The sequence below is a fragment of the Ptychodera flava genome, chromosome 22 (genome assembly GCF_041260155.1).
Source record: "Ptychodera flava strain L36383 chromosome 22, AS_Pfla_20210202, whole genome shotgun sequence".
Taxonomy (NCBI): Eukaryota; Metazoa; Hemichordata; class Enteropneusta; family Ptychoderidae; genus Ptychodera; species Ptychodera flava.
Genome location: NC_091949.1, coordinates 21733702 through 21760440, shown reverse-complemented (window position 1 = coordinate 21760440; position 26739 = coordinate 21733702). Strand labels below are relative to the sequence as shown.

At 37.9% G+C, this 26739-nt stretch overlaps 1 protein-coding gene across 1 annotated transcript in view; it reads left to right on the top strand.

The window, feature by feature from the left end:
- Positions 1–26739, top strand: part of LOC139123384 (cadherin-23-like) — an 84449-nt gene that overhangs the window by 34954 nt on the left and 22756 nt on the right. The window contains exons 47-73 of the mRNA XM_070689533.1: positions 792–856; positions 1564–1804; positions 2453–2695; positions 3367–3561; positions 4076–4174; positions 4687–4809; positions 5389–5622; positions 6097–6276; positions 6445–6543; positions 6968–7087; positions 7335–7508; positions 7929–8184; positions 8443–8730; positions 13479–13851; positions 14123–14337; positions 14931–15034; positions 16741–16851; positions 17602–17779; positions 18578–18672; positions 19304–19447; positions 19896–19998; positions 20388–21056; positions 21608–21780; positions 22585–22771; positions 23883–24091; positions 25085–25291; positions 26018–26122. Of these exons, the coding sequence (XP_070545634.1) occupies positions 792–856; positions 1564–1804; positions 2453–2695; positions 3367–3561; positions 4076–4174; positions 4687–4809; positions 5389–5622; positions 6097–6276; positions 6445–6543; positions 6968–7087; positions 7335–7508; positions 7929–8184; positions 8443–8730; positions 13479–13851; positions 14123–14337; positions 14931–15034; positions 16741–16851; positions 17602–17779; positions 18578–18672; positions 19304–19447; positions 19896–19998; positions 20388–21056; positions 21608–21780; positions 22585–22771; positions 23883–24091; positions 25085–25291; positions 26018–26122 (5190 nt within the window). The remainder of the gene's footprint in view (positions 1–791; positions 857–1563; positions 1805–2452; positions 2696–3366; positions 3562–4075; positions 4175–4686; positions 4810–5388; positions 5623–6096; positions 6277–6444; positions 6544–6967; positions 7088–7334; positions 7509–7928; positions 8185–8442; positions 8731–13478; positions 13852–14122; positions 14338–14930; positions 15035–16740; positions 16852–17601; positions 17780–18577; positions 18673–19303; positions 19448–19895; positions 19999–20387; positions 21057–21607; positions 21781–22584; positions 22772–23882; positions 24092–25084; positions 25292–26017; positions 26123–26739) is intronic.

The window sequence follows — 26739 nt, the reverse complement described above, 5'->3', positions numbered from 1 at the left end:
GACGTTGTCGATGTTGTTATGAGATGAGAATGATCATGATTCTGCATCACTCAACTTCTCCTGTTCATTGAAGAAGAAATATGCAAGCAAGCGATCATTTCGAACTATCCCAAAATTGAATAATCTATTTTATTTTAATTTAATTTTTTAGCGGAGTTTTGTTACTTTTATCATCGATTGTTAAATGCCAGTTATCTCAATTGTGCTCTTATGGTACCACCACTATAGATGGAGTACCAACATAAGATACTTAGTACCATCGCCTCGAAATGTAACGTTTGACTTGTGTTCAACATTTCGTGAAAGTAAACTTTTAACCAATCTCAAGAATGAATATCATATGAGGAATCGCTGTGCAAATTGTTGTAATAAAAACAATATTGCCCAAAGTTTACATACACTAGGAAATCCAAACCAGGCCGGTTTTCTAATGTTAATGCCATAGGATTTGACTTTTGGATTTTCACAAAACCAAGGCGGTGAAAACATCATCTACTCCTTACCATAGAGAAACATAGACTGTCTATGTTTCTCTGTGTCCTTACTTATAAAAATCAGTCCACAAAAGTTACATACCAGCAGAGTGTTTAATGTAAAAAAATGAGAGAAGGTTTCATGCATGAAAATAGCTTTAATTTTACCTGTGGACAACCAACTTCCAGATACTGAGAAAGCTGTCGTTTCAACTCTTTTCCTGAACTCCAAAGAAGTGTTAAATCAAAGAAGTCAGATTTTGAACTTGACTCAGCCTGAACACTTTTTTATTGCTATTGTTCGTTCTTCCTATCAAGGCATATGATATCGACGAGGGACAGAATGCCGATATTTCCTTCCGTATAGCTGAACCAATGCAAGGGTATGTATGATGTTTTTCATCAAACCTCGTAGTACCTTATTGTATCCTATATGGGTGTCATACAGCATTCTCCTACTACAGCAAATAGCAATATTGGGGTCACATACAATATTTTGAAAGTGTAAAACTTCAAAGTCAGAAAGTCGTTGACACTTCAATGTGCATATAATTTCAGCAGGAAAGACACAACAAGATCTTTACAATTCATATATTTGACCAATTGCAGTATATTACATATCCAAAGCTATTCAAATCTATCATTTATCCGAAATATGAAATCGACAAGGTCAAAGCACTATGACAACTGTCATTAAGTAATGGTAGGGAGGGGAACCGCAAAGACATGAAATTGATTTGTCTTGTACACATTGAAAACAGAAGTAACACTTGGCTAGAATGCCATTGTTCCGAAGTTAGTCACCGCAACTACCATTTCTTGATACGCATGATACAGAACGTCCGTATAACTTGACAGGTTTTGCGGATCGGCATATTTTTATCTATAGTAAAATGTCGGTGAATGGATTTCTTTAACCCTTTCACCACCATGGTTTGGTCCAAACCCATTGTTATCAATGGTCATGATGACTTGTTGACGGAGACTTAGGGGTGAACAGGTCAACTGGACGAGGGATATTGAAGTGTACACCTTTCTCTTTCAAAATGAACAATCGCGAAGTAAACACTATTTTCCTTTCAAAATGCAGCGACTTTAGTGTTGATAGTGATGGTAAAGTATACACGACAAGACCATTGGATCGCGAAGAACAAGCGGTACATCCAGTCTACATTTTAGCCATTGACGGTGGAGAAAGTCCGAGAACTGGCGAGACTTTAGTCACCGTGCATCTTCAAGACATCAACGACAACGCGCCGCAGTTTGAGGAGGACTTGTACCTGGGCATGGCACTGGAAGGCATCCCAGGGTTCAAAGTGGCCACAGTCAGAGTGAGTCTTGTTGTTCCTATATGTAGACCACCCCGTTTACAACAGGTTGCTTCATCGTTATATTATTTGTAACGCAGCCTTTACTTTGCTTTGGCGCACCTGAAGAACCCTATGAGCATATATCTTATAAAACAATCATTTTAAGGGGTATATCCTCGGCCTTGTAGCTGGACTCCCTATGACTATGTTGATTTGTAAAATTGTTGGGTGTGGGTCAAGTATTCTGCAGTCTTCCTAGAGTTCGTTTCAGCCCTCGAGGTAAAGGCGTGTGCTTTGCTATTATATACTAGGGGAAACTGCATATAGTCGGTTATATACAGAGACTGAGAGAGGCCTTTTGCAATCGACACAACAAGATAGTGGGAAAACCATGTTTCATGAAAAAAGGCCTCTTCGGGTCCATCGATCCCTCAGGGGCGTAATTGATCGCAACCTGCCATTTTATATTTTTTAAGGAAAGGTAGCTTTTAAACCCGTCAAATCTGTTATACTATGGAAGACCAACTAATGTATGCCTTCTAAGGTGGTATTCTTGCGTAGTGTCATCAACTGAGATAGTTTCCAGGTCGGTCTTCCTCAATCAGTTTTATCTGGATTGACCCGGCTCTAAACTTCGCGAAAATGCATCTCATTCTGTTATGCATACAGGCCAATGACGAAGACGACGATGCCGACAACGGCGCAGTAAGGTATGCTATCTTAGATAAGAACGGCACGAACTACGATTACTTTGAAGTGGACGAGGTTACCGGGGAAGTGTTCATCGCATCCAGTGTTCTGATAGAAGATACCGGTGAGATCTTGACCGTGGACATCGAAGCGTTCAATCCGGTACCTTATGACATTGATGGAATCGTAAATGATACTACATCTGTGGAAGTTACACTAAAGGTGTGTTGCAGGTTCTTTGTTTCTGAAGTTACTTTGGAGACGTAAAGACGTGCACACATATGTAAGAACATTGTTGGGATGAACAACCGAGCCTGTATCAACAATTAATTCTTAAGGTAGTATGCGCCTAGAAAGTAAAAGTTTTAAACTTTTGCTAAACTTTCCTCGGAATATTTCAACCATTCTCTTTCAAAATCAAGAATAAGAATCGGGGGTACGTGTAAATTTTTGTACTAGAGAAACAAATTACCCAAAATTTACCGATATCTTAAATTCGAAATGGCTGCCTTCACTGTGTTATCTCTACGAAGGAAAATAAAATTTAAATAAAATAAATTTAAATTTAAATAAAAATAAAATAATAAATAAAATTTAAATAAAAATAAAATTTCGAAAAACTGAGCTGGTGAAAAGTATTCTTACAACAAGCGCTTCAAAATGAGCTCCCACAAGTGGTAGACCAGAAAAGAATTGTAAAAGTTTGAGAGTCCGAATATCTGTCCCGAGGCGCATTCTATCTTAACATAGTAATTACATATCTCCTTTCCGAACACAACGTCATGCAGACGTTGTAAAGTGTGATTTGTCCATTTTTTACAACGCTTTCAGTCAATTACATGGTGTATTTTCTCCAGATGGTAGACAAATGCTACGATATGTTTATATTGCAGGCTTTGAACGATAGCAACGCCCACAACCCAGAATTCAACCAAACCAGCTACAGCATGAGTGCCGTGGAGAACGACTACCCCGCCGGCAGTTTCAACGTGTTCGTGGGACAAGTCTTCGCAGAGGACAAAGACGGCGATATCACCAGATACGAGATACTGTACGGCAATGAAGGAGGCCAATTTAACATTTCTGAGGTAAATAACTTCCGTTCAAGCAAATATTGGTAGACACAGAATCTCATTTCGCACAACTCATCGGTAACCTTGAGAGTTGCCTGAAGTAGGGTTCAGCCAAAGGACAGCCCCATAGTTTGATTTTATGTCCAATAATGTTCCGGAAATTCAAAAATACTTTTTTTGCTTGATGCTGTTATCGATATCGAGTTTTTGGTTTAAACTAGATATTGGGCACAAAATGTCCGGTAAAGTTTAGAGAACTATGTGTGTGTGTGTGGGGGGGGGATGTAACCTGTCTTATTTCATAGACGTGTAGTACGTAAAATATGGACGCCTTGAATTTCGCCACCATGCTCATGATTGTATCTTGTTCGAAAGATATCAGTATGGATCCCATGTAAAACGCAATTTAGCAGTAAATGAACCTCACACATAACGACTGATTTACTGCACTGAAGAAAGTTGATCTGCTTAGGACACATACGTATTCATCGCACGCGTAAGAAGTTGAAAATATGTTATGTGTTTAAAGGAAGGAACGATCAGCACAGCTGGCGTCATTGACCGAGAAGCGCAGCCGTGGCACACGCTGATAGTCATTGCTGAAGATGATGGCGAACCATCCAGAATGGTAAGTCGACATAAATGTAGCTGGCACTCCCATAACATCAAATGGCAGATATTACGACTATAATACCACTATTAGCATTAAAGGTGGAGTCTTTATTGATAATTATCAAACTTCATATCGGTTAATAGATTATGTGGACAAGTGACATTGTAAAGATGTTGATGATTTTTAGGGTAATTAAGACGACAGTGGGTAGATATGTCAATTCATATGATGATGACGACGACGACGACGACGACGATGATGATGATGATGATGATGGTACTGCTGCTGATAGGTAGTGGTGATTGTGGCTGTGATTGCCGAAATGTTTAGCTTTACTAACAGCAAAAGCTGGTGACGTTTGGCTAGAGAGTGCTTTGCTTACTGTTTGATCCAGCCAATCACACATAGTTCATACCTTATCCATTGAAAACGTCTATTTTCTTAGAAGCAGGACTCTATAAAACTTCTCTGTCACATGGATCAAACCAAAACACTGTATTACTTTATGCATTTTTTATCGTTCAAAGGGCATAACAGAAGTGAAAATTGAAGTTCTAGACGTAAACGACAATCTCCCAGTGTTAGTGAAGAGAGATTATAACGCTACGATCAAGAATGGTACAAGTAATCAAGTTATTGTCAACGTCACGGTATGTCCTTAATTCAAGCAGACGACATTTTTTGTAACATCCGGGCACCACGAAATCCATAATCACTGCATGCTATCTTTAATTTCGAGGAGCCACAGTTCTTTAATTTCAATACCGTTACTATCTGCACTCCCTCAGAAAATTTCTCTACTCGACATCATGGTGTCCCGTGAATCGAACGACACGGTGAACACTTGTGAGCGATTTTGCCAGTCGTCGTTTACCATAAATGTATCGTTGTATTTTTCGCTCACTTTCTTGCAAAAACGATTAAATTCCAGTTGATTTTACTGTCATTATACTGTCACAAGAATCGATCAGATTAGATATAAGGTCAGATAATTGATATAACATCGTGTCTGTGTTTGCCTGTGTGTGCCCCACCACCAACGAAGGTGATAAACTGTAGTCTCACTGAGCGATGAAAGGAAATGAAAGGATTTCTCCACTGAAAGTCAACATAGTCGGTGGATATAGAAAAATCGAAAGTCTGGCATACTAGCTGATTTTGACGGGTTGGCAGTTTTTCGTCAGTGTGCTCCGTGACTGCTGACGAGGTACATTCCATTCACTTCCCAGGCAACTGATGAAGACATTGGAGAGAACGGGCGAGTAATTTACGAAATCATAGACGGTGAAAATTACGACAAACTACAGATTAACAGCGAGACTGGCGAGATGTATCTCAGCGAGCAGTTAACGGACGAAACGGAAGCAATGATCTCAGTGCAAGTTGTCGTCTATAATCCGACGGCGTATGTTGGCGGTGATAGCGCAATCAACGACACAGCAACTGTTAAAATAATGGTTGAGGTAAGGAAAAAATATTTTAACGGGAGATATAGCCCAGAAATTCCAATTACTTTTTCTGTTATCGCAGAAAAAAATGTTAATACAAGTAAACTTAAGAGTAATTTAGCAACTCTTATCAGATGACGAAATTAATTTTTTTCCACTATAAATGTTTAATTTTTAGCCAACTGTGACGTATACAATAAGATAATCCCTCTCCCCTCAGCGTTTTCTGTCGTAACTTTGTAAGCTATCGCCCAATGTTGTGTAGAAGATTCAGAACTTTAGTTATTGTCCATTTGTTTGTTTTTGAAATGACACAACCTTACGTGTGCTAATTTTGCAATTGCAAAACACTGTTTTCCGTCCACGCGATATGCCATCTTTCACCTTACCTGTCGATGAAGATGAAGATACCACCAGATATGGACTTCTTTCATCATCTAAATACAATGCATCTGTGCACTGTCTGATGCTTTCCCTTTAACACAACAGGGTCATTGTAATTTGGAAGACCCGATATTCAACGAAACCAGCTACAGTTTTGACGTCCTGGAAGACGAGAGCGATGGTACAGTGGTTGGGACAGTGCGAGCCTACGATCCGGATACTGGCTCAGTCATCACAGCATATGACATCATTTATGGAGCCGACGACAAATTCAGTATTTCACAGGTGAGATGAAGCGATTTTGATCAAAGCTCAGGGCTAACGCTTGGCGGTCTATCACATTTATAAATCCGCCATGTTCGTATATATATACAAAGTTGACCCGGTCTTACTAAGTTGGTGTTGTCTCTTAGTTACCCCAAACTTATTCTTGTCTTGCGTGTGTCATTTTAGGATGGTGCTATACGCAAGATTGGTGACATTGACAGGGAGGCGGTGGACACGTACACTTTGATCGTGAATGGAGTGGACAAAGGTTACGCTCCAAGGACGGTGAGTCAGTCAAGGCGTTCCGTGTAGTGATGCTAAAAATTGTAAGACAAGATTCAATTCTAGGATTTTTTCATCGATCGGAAATAGACGTTGAAGAATTAATTCATGATGATGATGATGATGATGATGATGATGATGATGATGATGATGATGACGACGACGACGACGACGATAATGTTGATGATGATGATGATGATGATGATGATGATGATGACCTTAGGGGAAACGTAGGCGGTTTCATTTTATCAAGATCGCAATCCCGTTTCATGATGGAACACCAACATATTGCTACGGATTATAAAGATCTCTTGATGAGCAACCTATTTCGTAGGAGTACTTTCATGTAGAAAACTTGTTGAATAAGAAAACATATCGAGTAGCTAAACGGTTACAAAATCATACTTAAGCTCCTTTCTCTCTCTAGTCTGTGACAGAAGTTGTCATCACTGTACTAGACGTAAATGACAACGACCCCGAGTTTGCAAAGGATTCGTATTCGGGCAACATCACCGAAAATTCCGATGCCGGACAATACATAGTGATAGTAAGTATAATTCCGTGCTGAGTGACACTCTACAGAGTTTGACTTGCCACTGCATTACACCGTGGTAATCATCTACACCTGACTGTAGGAATATTAAAACATTTTTAATAATTGAACTAAACCTGGTTTGCATATTTTATGTTTCTATAAGTAAGTATAGCGACCATGTAGTAGCAGGAGAAATAAGCCGATGACGTGCTGCCTGGTCCATTGGCAGAATTTCTGATCAGCTTAATCCGTTGTTCAGGTTCCAGAGATACAAGTTACAGATGCAGATATCGGCAGCAACGCGGACATCTATCTGCGTCTCACTGGAGATGGGTCTGCGGACTTTAACATCACGATCGAAGACGATGGCTTTGCCCGTGTCGTTGTCAATGGCAGCTTGGATAGTGAGACGATTCAAAGATATGATCTCGAGGTTTGTGTCATTTTTTGAAAGACATTTGGTCTGGTGATAAGTTTATTAACATTGTTCAAGGAGCTTGGTCAGTTTGTATCACTTTATTTAATTTCAGTTTATGTTCATATTATATATGATTCATATGCATATTTTTTAACATCTCGCGATAATTTCGTTGCATGTGAACATCTGAATTTGCCAACATGCAAAGCCTCAGTAACTGTGACTACATATTGTTTATCCACAACCATTTTATCTCATATTAATATTTATCATATTTTGTAGAAAAAACATAATTTCTTCACCTATTACGTAAAGCATGAGAAAATGCTAAAAAATGTCAAGGGTTACGGATAGGGAGTTGAAAGCGTTTGTGTATAGTCCTTCACAATTGTGAGATACGCTAGAGCTCATGATATTATATACTATACTGTATAGATTGAAGCCAGCAATAACCCAGGCGACTTTGACAATGCTACCGTTGTGCCCCTTGAAATCACACTCTTGGATTTGAACGACAACGAACCGACCTTTGACCCGCATGAACCATTCGAAGTTGTCGAGATTGAGCCGGTTGGATATCTAGTCGGCGCCGTAAGTGCCTTTGACCCTGATGTTGATGAAAGGAACAACAAAGTTCAATACTACTTCATTGACGGAGACTACGGAAAGTTTGACATTGACAGAGATACGGGTAAGTAATTTCTTCAGACGTCATTCTATAAAATAATAAAACTATGAAATTATAACGGCTGTAAACTGCACGTTTTAAATTAATGGCTCTAGCGGTATTTCCTTGAATGCGTCGCCCTCGAATCTTGCGTGGCGCTATAGCGTAAAAAGTTTGATACCGCGCCGCCACTTGGCACAGCTTCAGAGCTTAAAATTTTACGGAACACTACGAAATTAAACCCTCTCTGTTCTTCTTTTAATGCGTTTTTCACAATGTCAGGTAATATTACCGTAGCCGATACCCTATACGGTAACATCACTGGTCGCTACAGTTACAATATTACGGTGATGGCGTATAATTCAGGCTATGACAGGGACCATGAATCATATAATTACGTCATCATAGAGGTTGGAGACTACTACAACGTACCACCCCAGTTCCCTCAACCAGCGTATCGTGATGAGGTCTACGAAAACGCAACGATAGGCAGCTACGTCACGACTGTGAAGGCATACGACTACAATTCTGGGCGTAACGGTGAACTTGTTTATGAGATTTTAAGTGATGGTAAGTTTATTCCGCTTTCATTATGCATTGTAAGAAAATGTACGAAGTTCATGCGAGAGACTTCAAAACTATATGGGTACCGAATTTATGGTTTAGAAACAAGGTTGCTATCTTCTCGTGCTCTGTTGTTAAAGGGAGAAACGAAGTGATCCTTCGCATTGAAGCAATGTGGGATGTAAATGTGTAAAAGCCGTCTGTGCGGGCACTTGGTCCCTCAGAAATCCATAGATTGAAAATAACAATTCGGAGCGAGATTCACTAGCATTACTATTGCTATTTATGACGTTATGAAATGTCCTTTTCTACCGACTATAATGCTACTATTTATTCATATTGGGAGAATACCATTTTTGTGCAAGTGCAAACTCTTCTGCATGAGGTAGCCAGTAGGAACCAAGTATGAGACACACGTGTGTATCACCCTATTTGTAACAATCAACCCTATTTGTAACAAAACTTAATTTTCAAAAAAAAACTTTGCCGTATTTGTTCAAATATTAATAAAATATGCATATTGTTATGTTTTTGGGGCAATTTTCTTTTTTTTTCCCCCGTCAAAACTCATTTTTCCGAAACTGCTTTTGTTACAAATTGGGTCGATTGTTACAAATAGGGGTGACATGTCAACCCTCTTTGTAACAATCAACCCAATTTGTAACAAAACCTAATTTTCAAAACAACTTGGCCGTATTTGATGAAATCTTGATGAAATATACATATTTATATGTTTGGGGCCAATTTTCTTTTTTTCCTTGTCGAAACTAATTTTTTCCCGAAAATGCTCGTTAGATTATATTTCGTTGTGCAGGTTCCTATGGATAAGAGGCCTACTCGTAAGATATAATGAAGTCGTGCTGATGCATGCCAAAGATTTGTTTCAGGGCAAATTTCACCAATTTCGGTTAAAAATGTTAAGGTATCTTGTTTTCTGACCGAAATCTTACTAAACCAATATAGGGTTAACTTTTGTTACAAATTTGGCTGATTGTAACAAAGAGGGGTGACGTGTCAACCCTATTTGTAACAATCAACCCTATTTTTAACAAAATTTAACCAATTTGTAACAAAACCTAATTTTCAAAAAACTTGGCCGTATTTGATGAAATCTAGATGAAATATGCATATTAGTATGTTTGGGGACAATTTCCTTTTTTTCTTGTCGAAACTCATTTTTTCCGAAAATGCTCGTTAGATTAAATTTTGTTGTGCAGGTTCCTAGGGATAAGAGGCCTACTCGTAAGATATATTCAAGTCGTGCAGATACATGACAAAAGTTTGTTTCGGGGCAATTTTCATCAATTTCGGTTAAAAATGTTAAAAATCTCGTTTTCTGACCGAAATCGTACTAAACCTATATTGGGTTAACTTTTGTTTCAAATTGGGTTGATTGTTACTTGGTTGACGGGTCAACCCTATTTGTAACAAAACCTAATTTTCAAAAGTTGGCCGTATTTGATGAAATCTTGATGAAATATACATATTAATATGTTTGGAGCAATTTTCTTTTTTTTCCTTGTCGGAACTCATTTTTTCCAAAAATGGTCGTTAGATTAAATTTCGTTGTGCAGGTTGCTAGGGATAAGAGGCCTACTCGTAAGGTATAATCAAGTCGTACATATACATGCCAAATGTTTGTTACGGGGCAATTTTCACCAATTGTGGTCAAAAATGTTAAAAATCTCGTTTTCTGACCGAAATCATACTAACCCCATGTGGGGTTAACTTTTGTTACAAATTGGGTTGATTGTTACTAATAGGGGTGACGTGTCTACCCTATTTGTAACAATCAACCTTTTTGTAACAATCAACAGTATTTGTAACAAAATTTAACCAATTTGTAACAAAGCCTAATTTCAAAAAAGCTTGGCCGTATTTGATGAAATCGTGATGAAATAAACATACATGTTAGTTCATTTGGGGGCATTTTCTTTTTTTTCTTTGTCAAAACTCATTTTTTCCAAAATGGTGTTAGATTAGATTTCGTTGTGAAGGTTGCTAGGGATAAGAGGCCTACTCGTATGACATAATCAAGTCGTGCAGATACATGCGAAAAGTTTGTTTCGGGACAATTTTCACAGATTTCGGTTACAGATTGGGTTGATTGTTACAAATAGGGTTGACACGTTACCCCTATTTGTAACAATCAACCCAATTTGTAACAAAGTTAACCCCATATAGGGTCAGTATGATTTATGTCAGAAAACAAGATTTTTAACATCTTTGACCGAAATTAGTGAAAATTGCCCTGAAACAACTTTTGGCATGTATCTACACGACTTGATTACATCTTACGAGTAGGCGTTGTATCCCTAGCAACCTGCACAACGAAATTTAATCTAACGAAAATTTTCGGAAAATGATTTCGACTAGGAAAAAAAGAAAATTGCCCCCAAACATACTAATATGTATATTTCATCAAGATTTCATCAAATACGGCCAAGTTTTTTTGAAAATTAGGTTTTGTTACAAATTGGGTTGATTGTTACAAATAGGGGTGACATGTCAACCCTCTTTGTAACAATAAACCAATTTGTAACAAAACCTAATTTTCAAAAATACTTGGCCGTATTTGATGAAATCTTGATGAAATATACATATTTATATGTTTGGGGCCAATTTTCTTTTTTTCCTTGTCGAAACTCATTTTTTTCCGAAAATGCTCGTTAGATTAAATTTCGTTGTGCAGGTTCCTATGGATAAGAGGCCTACTCGTAAGATATAATCAAGTCGTGCTGATGCATGCCATAAGTTTGTTTGAGGGCAATTTTCACCAATTTCGGTTAAAAAATGTTAAGGTATCTTGTTTTCTGACCGAAATCTTACTAAACCAATATAGGGTTAACTTTTGTTACAAATTTGGCTGATTGTAACAAAGAGGAGTGAAGTGTCAACCCCTTTTGTAACAATCAACCCTATTTGTAACAGAATTTCACCAATTTGTAACAAAACCTAATTTTCAAAAAACTTGGCCGTATTTGATGAAATCTTGATGAAATATGCATATTAGTATGTTTGGGGGCAATTTCTTCCTTGTCAAAATTCATTTTTTCCGAAAATGCTCGTTAGATTAAATTTCGTTGTGCAGGTTGCTAGGGATAAGAGGCCTACTCGTAAGATATAATCAAGTCGTACATATACATGCCAAAAGTTTGTTACGGGGCAATTTTCACCAATTGTGGCCAAAAATGTTAAAAATCTCGTTTTCTGACCGAAATCATACTAACCCCATGTGGGGTTAACTTTTGTTACAAATTGGGTTGATTGTTACTAATAGGGGTGACGTGTCTACCCTATTTGTAACAATCAAACCTTTTTGTAACAATCAACAGTATTGTAACAAAATTTAACCAATTTGTAACAAAACCTAATTTTCACAAAAGCTTGGCCGTATTTGATGAAATCTTGATGAAATAAACATACATGTTAGTTCGTTTGGGGGCAATTTTCTTTTTTTCTTTGTCAAAACTCATTTTTTCCAAAAACTGTGTTAGATTAGATTTCGTTGTGAAGGTTGCTAGGGATAAGAGGCCTACTCGTATGATATAATCAAGTCGTGCAGATACATGCGAAAAGTTTGTTTCGGGACAATTTTCACAGATTTCGGTTACAAATTGGGTTGATTGTTACAAATAGGGTTGACACGTTACCCCTCTTGTAACAATCAACCCAATTTGTAACAAAGTTAACCCCATATAGGCTTAGTATGATTTATGTCAGAAACAAGATTTTTAACATCTTTGACCGAAATTGGTGAAAATTGCCCTGAAACAAACTTTTGGCATGTATCCGCACGACTTGATTACATCTTACGAGTAGGCGTTGTATCCCTAGCAACCTGCACAACGAAATTTAATCTAACGAAAATTTTCGGAAAATGATTTCGACAAGGAAAAAAAGAAAATTGCCCCAAACATACTAATAGGTATATTTCATCAAGATTTCATCAAATACGGCCAAGTTTTTTTGAAAATTAGGTTTTGTTACAAATTGGGTTGATTGTTACAAATAGGGTTGATTCTTACAAATAGTATTGATTGTTACAAATAGGTTTGACACGTCACCCCTATTTGTAACAATCAACCAAATTTGTAACAAAAGTTAGCCCCACATAGGGTTAGTATGATTTCTGTCAGAAAACGAGATTTTAAACATTTTTACCGAAATTGGTGAAAATTACCCCGAAACAAACTTTTGACATTTATCTGCACGACTTGATTATATCTTGCGAGTAGGCCTCTTATCCCTACCAACCTGCACAACTAAATTTAATATAACGACAATTTTTGGAAAAAAGTAGTTTTTACCAGGAAAAAAAAAGAAAATTTCCCCTAAACATACTAATATGTATATTTCATCAAGATTTCATCAAATACGGCCAAGTTTTTTTGAAAATTAGGTTTTGTTACAATATTGTTGATTGTTACAAACAGGGTTGACATGTCACCCCTATTTGTAACAATCAACCCAATTTGTAATAAAAGCAATTTCGGAAAAATGAGTTTTGACAAGGAAAACAAAGAAAATTGCCCCAAAACATACAAATATGCACATTTTATTAATATTTCAACAATACGGCAAATGTTTTTTGAAAATTAAGTTTTGTTAAAAATAGGGTTGATTGTTACAAATAGGGGTTATACACTCGTGGAAGTCACACGGTTGTACGTGCAAGATGTGCCACCAGTTATGCAAAAAACTGGTGACGCTTTGTCAGCACAAATTCTATTGACGCTATTATTACTCCACAGAGGGTGTTCCATTTGCCATTGACAATAACGGCACAATCACCGTCGATGGTAACTTGGACAGGGAAACTAAAGACCACTACATTTTTGAAGTTGTTGCAACGGACGGGGGCGAGCCTCCTATGAATGCCTCAGTTCAAGTCAGAATCGACATTCTCGATGTAAATGACAACCCTCCAGTATTCTGTCCGGATAGCTACACTACCGCAACAATCGATGGAACCATGCCGGAAATATCGGTACTAAAGGTACTTGCTACCGACGCCGATGAGGGCTCTAATGCTGAAATTCGTTACAATCTCCGCGGCGATGGGCATGAATACTTCAAAGTTGATGAATGCACTGGACTCGTGCAAATTCAGCAAAAAATTGACAGGTATGCCTGGATCAATTTCAACAATAATTAGACAAGTACATTTACTTCTCTATCTCAAAAGCATTAAGCAATGTTATCGATGAAAGAAGCTATGCTTTGACAATCAGTCTTGAAGCTTTCGATGTTTTCAGTAATATTTCCAATATAGTGACCGTTGTCTTTCGGTCAATGGTACACATCCAGTATTTGGTTAATAAAGGAAGAATGTACTAGTATACGAATGTGAGGGGTAGAATTTTAATCTTTAATTGTCATTTCTTCTATATTTCAGTGAACTAATGTACGAGGAAGGTATTTTAGAACCCCTTAACATTACCAACATGACAGCCTACAGAATGGTGATAGAGTCTGTGGCGACAGATCTGGGCCATCCATCACTCAGTGGGTATGCCAATGTTACAATCATCATCTACGATAGCATTTATGACTACCCTCAATTCAACGAAACAACGTACTTGGATGACGTCAGAGAAAACGAGGAAGCCGGTGAGTATGACAAGATACCTTCGAATTCCGAAGACGAAGTACCAGGTCTTTAGGGAGCCATAGATGGACGATGGATAAAACTTTGATGATATCATTGTCTTCGTTTTACAAACGTATTTCACAGTCACAAGGATATTGAAATAAAAGGTATTAACTTGGCAAACATGACGCATTGCGTACGAATGTAACGCTGTCGTTCACTAACGAATGCTAGTCAACAAGCAATCGCACTACATTCATTCATTCATTCATTCATTCATTCATTCATTCATTCATTTATTCATACAGACATACAGCAAGATAGTCACGCATAGACGGATATATTGCGTAAGAACTATATATATATATATATATATATATTTATATAACCAACTATATAAATATTTATATAACCAACTATATAAATATGAATATTTATTGCATATGATAGAAATAGATGAATTGATAAATTGGTATACCTTAATAAATATATGTAGATAGACAGACCGAAAGCTCTTTTCGTCGGGAAAATTTTCTCACGCAGTGTAAAGATTATCTACATGATAGCAATCTTAGTAGCATCCCAAAAAGTAATGTATTGTATATTTTGGCAGGCACTTTTGTTACCCGTGTCCATGCAACGGTAAATACTCCAGACATTGAAGTGTTCTACGGCATTCTTGATCCAAGCGAAGTGTTCCAAATTGATCGAGTCACGGTAGGTTGACATTTTTCATATGTTTTATATGTTTCAGGAAGTTGTTATTGGGTGGTTGTGGTGATGGTGTTGAGTTGTTGTTTTAGAAAGAACGAATTACATTTTTAACTTGAGTCAGGCGTAACTATGGGAAGAGAGTGTAATGTCATGGTCATAAAGGTATGATTTAGGTGGATGTGGATTGATAAACATTTTTGTTGAAACTTTTCTGTGTGACAATCACAAGGAGGGGCGCGATTTAGACATTGTAAAGTCCTCAATAATACACGGTATTTGACTGATGAAAATGTGGTGCAAGACTAAGTAGTTAACCATCTTTTATCAAATGTAAGGAGGCAAATGTATATATCGATGGCATCTGGGATCGGCTGTCTTCGGTAGGAATTAACATTGCCAAGATAGAAAAATATCTGTGGAGTACAGATTATCAAAAAATGCAACCTTACTGCATTAGCAAAAATCATATCTGCCTGGCTTGGAACAGATGGTGATGTTGAATTCTAAAAAAAACGTGTGCATGCTCATGCCATCTCTCTTACAAACTATTAAAACAAGTTTACACCAGAGCAAGACTTGTCTCTACATTCAAACGCTTTTTTGGCAGGTATCGCAAGCTGGTAGATAAATACAATATCTCTCTTCGACAAATGATCACTGATGGCATTGGTGACATTGGGCCTTAGTTAGCGACCACTACCTATCTGACTTATAGATTGATATATGGCGGGTGCCACATGTGGGGCAGGATGCGCTTACTATTTTCGAAACACCTGACATCACTTCTTGGTCTTTTGGCCAGAGGTCCATATATCTTTCTTTCATGAATTTGACTTTGTTTGTGTACCGTCTATTTACTGTCTGTTCTGTGCTGTTTTGTGTCTATGTTTACAACTATTGTCTTACAAATTTTGACCTAGTGTTATTGGATTATGGATTGGTATGATCGCGATTATACTCTGTCTGCCAGCAAACTATATTAAACCTTCGATCACCTTTGTTTTGCAAAAAGCCATAAATCTTGGAAAAAATTGCACGTCTTCGTTCTGACAGCTGCCGTCCCAATACGCATTTATCAATCACGAGTTGTGTTGAAAGTTTTTCAAGAAAGTTATACCAGATAGATATTTTATGTGACCGTAAATCTTCATCGAGCGGTTTCCATGGTTACCCGGGCCAGTGAAGCCCTTCGACGTTTTCGACGTCAAAGTACCCGATTAACGCTATATGTAAAATATCCATACGCGCACTGCCATTTTTGACTTTCGTTAAAATCTGATGCTGGTCGATAATGGTATATTGTTTGAAAATGCCCTGCATGTAACTAACTGTGAAGAGGCATGTAATAAAAATATTATTGCCTGAATACATGGGTTTATGTGCCCTCGCAGCAGGAGATAATTTGCCCTCCTAGCGTTGGGCAAATTGTCACCTGCTCTCAGGCACATAAACCCATGTATTCAGGCAATAATATATAATATCGCTGTGATTTCAATAAGCAGATGAAAGGCAATAGAAATTCAATTTTGAATTTCTTAATTCCGCATGAGGAAAATTAATGTTGACCATGACGTACACTAGAATTAAAATTCCAACGCGATTTGCGTTTATAGGTACTGATAATTTTTCAGCTTTGCCATATTCAAGGTAAATTCAATATTTCACCCATTACATCAGTGTTTAGCATCGCTCTCACGTTTTCCGCACAGGGTGACATCACAACACTGATCCCATTAGACCGGGAGAGCAGAGATGTCTATGACGTCACAGTCAGGGCGGAAGCTGACATACCACCTGTATATCCAAATACATACACTACAGTAAGTTGTATGTGTCCTGTTGTTGCACGCTAAACTGAGAATCGTAAACAAGAGTATGTGTCCCGTTTAAAGGGACAAAGTCGGCCATTTTTCATGAATTTTGTTTGATTTGATGCTTATATTGTTTGACATGTTGAAAGATACTGAATGAATGGGTGACCATGCACATATTCGATCCTGGTTTTAGACAAATTAAATGAAACCATGGCGATGATTTCATGTATCGTGTCTAAAACCGGGCTCGAATATATGCATGGTCATCCATTCATTCAGTGTCTTTCAACATGTCAAACAATATAAGCAGTATCTTGTATCAAAAAATATTCATGAAAAATGGCCGACTTTGTTCCTTTAATCTAAGCACAGTCTCCTGTACCTAGCAACAAAATTTACCAATTTCAATTTGTCAAGTTCTAGCTCAATTACTTATCAGATATATCTGTTGAAGCAATTTTTACGATAAGCGTCAACTTCAAGTGACAACAATTAAAACGTCTTTACTTCTTAAATCGTTTATAATATAGAATAAAAGTGATTTCTGGAATTCGAAAAAAAGATATATTTAAGCATGAGAACCGTGACGACAGCATGGAATAATAACGTTACTCTTTTAAAATCATGCAGCAGTTTAAAAAGTTGATATTTGGTATTCAGCTAATCGTGCTCCTGCCAACAAAACGAGTCCAAGTTGTGGCATATGTTAACATAAGTCATATTTCAAGTGTCTTATATCGGGCTTTTATACCACAGGTGACGGTTATAGTAACAGACGTAAACGATAACGCACCTGCGTTCAACGCATCGTCATATGCGTTTTCGGTTTTCGAAAACGCCACCAAGTGGACATTCCTCGGTCAGGTCGCCGCTACCGACTTGGATTTAGAAGAGAACGCCGAAATTGGCTATTACATAATCGGAGGTGATGAAGGTTAGTTGTCACGTGATACCCTTTTTGCGATGTCTGCCCACAGCTACAAAATGCACTCAGGGCAGATTAGAGAAGTTTGCTGTAGTCAAGTGCATGCATATGCGCAATTTTCAATCTTCACGTCAGTTAGAAGCAAAAAATAAACTGGTTTGTAACATCAGGTTCATTTTCTTTTTTTTTATATTTCAAAGTATTCCGTAAATAAAGAAAAATTACATACGTCTGGTGAATACTGTAGTTGTAGATTTCATGTGAATTTACATGTCAGTATTAGCATATTAGCCAATCTTTGATATTTGATCATTTCTGACATTGAAATGTGTTTACAACCTGGATACTTATTCATCTCTCCACAACTTTCGATACCATCAACGATGTCGGGTTGCTGTTTTATAAAAATTTCTTATGTTTTACAACAAAACAAGTTTAATTTTATTCTCTCTACTCAATATGTGTTTAAACGCGCAGAGCAATCGGGCTTATTGCGCTTAACTATGTGAGCCGACCAGTCTGTGGAATAGAAGATGGTTTACGATGGATAAAATAATTGAGAATTAATATCGATGTGATTCTCAATCCAGTTGTAACAAACTAATTAATACGGTTGCGCGAGTCTAACAAGCAATCCAAGAAGCTTTGGGGATTGGAAGTAGATATAAAGTTTTGTTTTATGCCAAGGAAAGACAGAAAGGTTGCCCAAATAAGATCCACAGTTCATAGCAATCGAGAATCTGCTTGACTACATTCACCTGTTTAAAATTCACATCGGAGTTTCGCATGTTCACCTTAACATTACAGGAGACCAGTTCTATATTAACGATACCACTGGAGAATTGTTTGTTCACGATGACCTTGACAGAGAGGAAACCGCTTCATACTCTTTAGTCGTCATGGTGAGTCAACGAAAACCTGACAACTCATCTGTAATGTATTACTTTTAGTGCCATTATGATAAAGTATGGAAATCAGGACTGAACGTCGCATATTGACAGCACTCTTTCGCAGTCGTCCAAGGACGTAACCTCCATTGAAATGTTTTGTCCCGATCAGCAATGTGGTAAAATAAACTTTGAATCTTTCGAACTGACAATATGGCGTCTTTGCCCAGTGCGCATGCAGTTACCACTGCGCAAGCCTAAAGCATATTCGACTGACATTTAAATTCGAATGTTGTTCTCTGTACAAAACCATCTCACCAGCGCAAAGTAGAACTAAGGCAATTGTTATCTAAGCAAAGGTAGTTGGGCAGTTATTTCAGTAGTTTCACCCTTTGTCCAAGAGCTTTTCAATACGTATTTGCCATATTGGATTACCATGAAACAAAAATGCTCTGTCATAGGATTGCCTTTGCTTTTCTGCAATGCGGTAGGACGCAATTTGAACTGTTCAAAATTATCTCTATTATCCTCAAACGTTGCAGAGGGGTTTAATTTGATTTCTGGGTGATTTTTACCGTCATTGATCCCGCGTGACATGTTTGCAAAGATAACGACTCCAGCTAAAGACCAATCTCTCTCATTGCAGGCTGAAGATATGGGTTTGGAAATGACACTCAATTCGTCTGTCGTTGTGGACATCACGTTGCTCGACGTCAATGACAACCCACCGTCTTTTGATGACACTTTTTACCAAGGCGAACTGTCCGAGAACGATCCGCCTGGCACGTCAGTGAGTAAAGATCTTGAATATCGGACTCCATTGTTTATTATGAAGTAGCCATGCTATGACCACATTCTTCTCTAAGGCTTCACTCGCAGCAGAAATTGACTAACGTTGTTTGGAAGATTGGCTACGTGTCCATTTATACATATTTCAACATAATTTTCTTCTGCATCGTCGTTTGTGTATTACTCAATGAAAATATGTTTCTATGTCTGTCCTATCCCTACCGATGCCTCTTAACTTCATTTTCCAGAATACTAAGGACAACAACTGCATTTATATATATTTTGCCGATACCGAGTTCATGTTTCTTGTGAAGTAAAAGTGACGAAGCTAAACTAATGATTCTTTGTGTAAACTTAGATTTACTTGCGATAGTCTTTTTCGTACTACATGAACCTCAAATCAACTGTTGTGTGTCAAATGAAATTGTACTTGACGTTCGCCTTTTCAGATCACGACACTGTCAGCCGAGGATCCAGATATTGGCATCAACGCTGTCGTTCTCTACAAAGTCAACAACAATGGCGATTGCGATGACTGTTTTTACGTTGAGGGTGAGTATCTTTTGTACTTGGCACGATGACGTCACGAACGTGTGATTGCAATGTGGCAAAGCTGTTCTGCTTGTCGTAATCCGAAGTGTTGCTACTACCATAATAATCTTTCGTACATACATGGCAGATATAAATATGGTAAAGTTATAATTTGCAATCCCTCGGTCTTGCGTTCTCCATATATTCCAAGAAAGTGTGTATGTGTACATATATAATATATATATATATATATATATATATATATATATATATATATATTTTGTGTTCATATCTAAATGTTTCTTGTTCACTTTTCACTTGTACGTAGAAAGGAATTATATATATATATATATATATATATATATATATATATATATATAATATAATGTTTTTCGTTCACTTGTATGTAGAATACAACGGGGTCTTGCGAAACACAAAGGTTCTCGAGGACATGACAGGGTCCTATTATGTTGAAGTTGAAGCGTACAACCTGAACGACATCAGCCTCAATGACAAAACTGTTGTGAACACGACGGTAACCGTGGCTCCAACGGTGATAGCTACGTCCCCTCTGCTGGCAACAACTCTGTTCAGCGGGACATCTCCAGCAACTCCGATCTCAGGGACTGGAAGCACGCCTGCAACTGATCTCTCACCCGTGAGCGAAATCACTCCCTTCACCGGTACCGTAACTGATGGCATCACTGGTGGGCCAGGAACGAGCGTGCAGCCTGAAACTGGAAGTCCACCGACTGGTACCCAGCCTGTAAGTGGAACCCGGTCTGAAACAGGTAGCCCAACGACTGGTGACCAGCCTGGGACGGGCAGCCCAGCCACGGGTGTCTCACCTGTAAGTCCTGTAACGCCAGGTGTACCCACTCACACCCCCATTGCTACTTTAACGCCAACCTCTTTCACCACACCACCTGTAGATAGACTGCTCTTTGAATACAATGAATACAAAGAGACAATCGTGTATAACCACACTGTCGGTAGCGAAGTCGTCACGGTGACAGCAACTTACAATGGCGAGGAATTAGAAGACACTTTCTACGAAATAATTAAAGAAGAATACACAGGTCAGTGCTCAATATCTTTCAAATGATTATTACCATTGAAAAAATTACATCGGCTCTAAGTGCGATATTTTACATGTTATATAGCCCAGACTAGATTAGCAAAAAGCACCTAACATTATGGATCGATTTTTCCAAGTGAAGAAGATTAAGACTGTTGACGTACCAACATTTTGAACTATCTTTTGTTGTATTAGGATGACCTGCATGAACGCATTAAAGCTTATTGCTCATAATGGGTAGAAATAACTATTTTTGTCTTCCATTTCTGTCTTAATAAAATTGAACTCTGCCATCCGGTAGTTTGCGACATGCACTATAGATATGCCCCCGTGAGGCCATTTCATGTCTTCTTTGAAAAGAGTGCCTTTTCTGTGATTCTAATCATTTTATCATGCGGATAAGCAATCGAAATATCGATAGAACTGGTCGCCAGTGTGGCATTGAGAAACCTGAGGCTTGATAAAGAGGGTTTCAACAAGTCAAACATCCATGACCATCAACGCTTGCTTGCGCGTTGTTATCAAATATCGGCTTCCCGATGATTTTTTTAGAAAACATGACCGCCATTCCAAGGGAGACGAACCACTTTGAAGTTGATAGTAGCACCGGTAACATCACATTGAGTAAGGCATTGGACGAGAACTTTATTGGCTTGTACACACTGTCAGTGGATGCCTACAACGAGACCAATCCAACAGATCCCCTTCAACGTGATAGCACAACGGTGAGGCGCCATTCCTCGCCCAAGGGACCGTCTCAGATTGTCGCATAAGTTCAAGAAACGAAATTCCTTCGTTTAGATCAAATCCCCCTCCCCGTCCCCTCCCCCTAAACGAAAGTTCAAAAGTGCGAAATATTGATGTCTGCCTGAGAGTACAATGTAGCACTTTGCTATAACTACTAAAGAATATGTATCCTCTGACCGCATTACATCGTCAAGTAATATAATCGACCATACCATGATATGAACGAATTGGAAACAGTTACGGCAAAATTTATTGGTACGAGTGTGCAGTTTTTTTACAGGCAATGTAAATGGAACTTGTGATAACAAAATAAAAGTGCAAAAGTGAAGTTCAGTAATTGGAGGTCAAACCGCCTACCCCGTAAACAAATGAATTTCACCTTTTGAACTTATGCGGCAATCCAAGACGGCCCCTAAGTGAAACAATTATTTTCTTGATACCAGAGAAAATATCTATGTTGCATAAGGAGATCGTATTGACTTTTTCCGTCCTGCTCGAGATTTTATGAGATCTTGCTTGACGGTTGTGTCTAAACGGACTACATTGTATACAAAAGTCATAGATCTCGCAAGTTGTATAAAATAGTTTTCTTATCGCACACTTCTCCGATTATGTGACGTATATCGTATATATTGGATATTGGAATTTCGAATGTTGTTTGTCAGATTGTTTATTTATTATACCGACACATTTTTCGCTTTAGAAAATGTATGTCTCAGCTTTCGGATCCCAACACCAAGGTAACAATTATGTAAAACAAATTTCTCTTTCAAAAAACCCAGGTGTCGATAAGAGTAGTAGGCTTTGACAACGAAGCACCGTATTTCGACCCGAAGTCTTACCAAGGGTCTGTCACTGACATCGATCCGGAGGGTACTTACATCGTGACGGTGACTGCGTCCGATCCAGACTACCCGACCTATGGAACTGGAGAAATCACGTACGAAATCGCAGATACATGGGCTCTAGGTAATGAAAATTGATATGATAATACCCTTTGTATATACGACTGTTTGTATACGTACATGTGCACGAATAAACTAAGAATCAATCTATATATGTGTATAACTGAAAGTCTTTAAAGGAGAGCGATAACTTCCCAGAGTTTTCTCCAGTCTGCCAGTGAGAATGTCATTTTAATACTCATTATCAGAATTTTTCAAATACTATGGTAGACATCGTGGAAGGCGAAAACAGGAGATTCGGTAAGAAATAATTGTGAAATGAATTCAAAGGCTTTGATTAGATAGGAATTTACAGAGATGTGGCTGTCTTTTGCTGTCAGTTGAGACTGCAGTTGAGTGAAATTTGCTGACCGATTGATTTGATGAAAATATCTCTTTGGGTATGTTCGTCTCATGGTTACTATTATCGCGGTTTTGCCATAATCCTGACCCATAGGCTATCTCTAACCTGATACCGAGTAGAACTGAATCAGTCAGTGACATCAGACAACAGCGTCCTATTGAGACCGTTGTTCTTGGTAGTAGTAGTAGTAACCTGGACACATACAATTGTAATCCAACCAAAGCGCAAATTAAACTCGGCACGGCTTGCATACTCTCGTAATTTATTTGAATGGTAGTGCTTTCACAACAATTTTCTGTGAACTGTTTTCTGTTCATTGATCGCCAAAATTTTCGACCTCTCTGAGTATTATGAAGCAGTAATATATATGACTTGCTAGTGTACGAATGTTTGAAATTAAACCAGCTTTCAAATATCTATCTCAACGTTAATTAAAATCACATTGCCCACCTAATTCCGTGCGCTTGAGTTCTGGTTTGGATAAGTGCACCAGACTTAAAAATGTTCCCGTGTGGCCTCCCTCAGTAATCTCACAGTAGTCAAATTTTTGTAAAGCGTAGGTTTGATTAGACATACTCATGATGCTGTTATTGGTCATTTACTTGCACATTGGGAGAGATTGTTTCAAAGGCAACAAATGTTTTTTTCAAAGGACGTTTAAAATATTGATGTTTGACAGAAGTTAGTCGCGTTACTATGGAAGAGAAATTGTCAGGGTTACGAATTGTAACGTAATATAATTTTCAATGATTCCCTCTTTTTCCATTTTTAGGTTACTTTGAAATCGGAGAGACAAGTGGCGAAATTACCAGAGGAAGCATACCCTTTTGCGGCCTGCAAGATGTAGTCACCTTTGATGTCCGCGCCGTTGATGGCGGTATACCACCTCTCTATGACACTGCCAATGTAACTGTGGACATTGAGTACATCGAGAACATCAACGCACCATCCGTTGAATCGAATGAAACTGACATCCCAGAGGTAATGGTATCAACACTAACGGAAGAATGCGCCTCACGACTCTAAAATTGGACTCTGAAATCTTTAAATGGTTTACTGGCCTGTTCTTTTTCACTATTCTGGGTGCTCGTGCAGCACATGACGGTTCACCTCATTGCTTAAAAAAACATCGAAAAATCGAAAATAAAAAATTCAGTTTTTCCCCTAGAGAATTAACATTGGAATTAACGTAGCCATTTCATTTCAGGTGTCGATAAACCCGTTTCAGTTACATCAAATGTTTATGTTTACCGTTGATTTTTATCCTAATTCAGAAAGAGAATGAACGGAATGTAAAGTTTCTTTGACAGAAGGATGAGAAAAAGGGTCTTTCAGTTTCGAGGCGCACACTACCTTACCATTCTATTGTGTTAAGTATCCCCTTGTGAATTAGTGACAGACTGAGACTTTTCGAGAGCTTGCTAACATTATTCTACAGATGCCATTCTTATCCTCGTTGCTGTAGAGTTAAGGGGTATACGTTGTTCTCATGAATTGAGAATACTTGAGATGTGAGGCCCAAATGCATCTATATGCTGCTGCGATGTCGTAACTTTTGTTTTGCAAAGAGAGTGAAAAATGTCTACATTGCATTTTATAGCTTTGAAGTGTAACTTGATGTTTCCACTGCTTCATCTAGCCGTATCCGAGAATTAGCTTCATTTTGGTTTAAATAACTGATCAAGACAGAGCGAGTGAATGGAACTTGGCCTTTTCCCTGCTTTCGGAATCAAAACTGCCTTCACTGTTGCAGTAGCTGATTTGACCGATATTTGGTCAAGTATAAGCTGGCCAACTTCAAGTTCGACAATGTCCAAATTGCCATCATGCTGACTCTGAATAGAAGCCACTGATCACTTACATGTAAAAAATGTTTATAGTCGAAAACATGTGTATCATTTATACCCGTCGACCCATGTGTAAGAAAAACCTTTATGAATCTGCCATTGAATTTCACATTTCTCTCGATCTCAGAACACACCAATTGGTAGCCTGGTGATCAAGGTTGTAGCTACCGACGACGATGACGGAGATGCCGGAGAGATCGACAGATACGGTATAAAATATGAAGGAGGAAATACAAAGGACGGTGAAAACAAATTTACTATCAATGTTAATACGGGAGAAATCCATACGTCTGATGACTTTGACTACGATGAGAAAGAGGAACGATACTATCAGGTAGTCATTTTTGTCCCAGAAGTCTCTAAAGCTGAACGGGAAAAGATAAAGAGTGATAAAAGATCTGTATCGATTGGAAGATTTGAACTTACAACGGCATGGGAAATATCCCTTGTCCTAACTATGCATGGGAAACACCCCTTGTGGTAACTAAGAACCCCCCCCCCCCCCCCGCCTCAAATGCATAATTCTGGCAATGTCCAATGGCTCAAGAGCACGAATTTACGTTCGTCTTCGGTACGTCGTTCGGGTAAAAATACTACCGACCTCCCTGTTTGTAGTAGCGCAGGTAAACTGAGGTTTTAAAGGTTAGGCCTTAGGTTTATAGTGTTTTAGTGAAAGCAACATAAATTTCATTCAAAAAATCACATCAGCTTGGCCGACAATGGTATACTATAATTGAGCCGTAATCTTTTGAGTTATGAGGCCTACCTCAAGAGTAGCAATGGACTTTCAGTTTCGCAAAATCACCACTGGGGCGCTATTTTGGCCGGCAGCTGAAGATTTCCATTGGACTTGCGCACACGAAATTTTGACCAGTATACAAAAAACTGACCCTCATCATGCACCAGTCAACGGGATTTGGGTAGCGGAATGTTTTACGGTAGGGAAATTTAGCTCAATGCTGCCGTGATCGCCAATGGGAAATGAATTACTGGTCGACATTTTAACTTTTACATTAAATATTTCAACTGTGAAACATGACATCTCTGTTGTATGTTCCAGATCATCGTTTATGCAGTGGATAAAGGCGTTCCAGAGAAAACAGGCTATGGTACGATAGAGGTGTACATAACCGACGTCAATGATAACCTACCTGAGTTTGTATCTGTAAGCACTTACTTTTAATAAATGCAGCCCTCTTTTTATAAAACTATATATATATATATATATATATATATATATATATATATATATATATATATATATATATATATATATATATATATATATATATTATATATATATATATATATGTTCGACTGTGGTTTTTCAGGTTGTCCCCAGTGTTGTCGGTGGCGTGGTTGTGATAAATTCGTTTGTAGGATATTACACACGTACCAATCTTCTGGTTCAAATAGTTTATTATAACAGAATAAACACGTATGAATATAGACGTATGGATTTCTCCCGTGTTTATTATATATATATATTGTATATATTTTATGTGTATACATATATATATATATATATATATATATATATATATATATATTGTATACATTTTGTGTATATATATATATTATATATATTTTGTAATATATATATATATATATATATATATATATATATATATATATATATATATATATATATATATATAAGAGTGCTCAACCAATTTAGCTAGTATTACTTTCACTTCATCTGTCTGATGATTGCAGGATGCATGAAACAAAGAAATTTTGTGTTAATATATATATGTATATATATATATATATATATATATA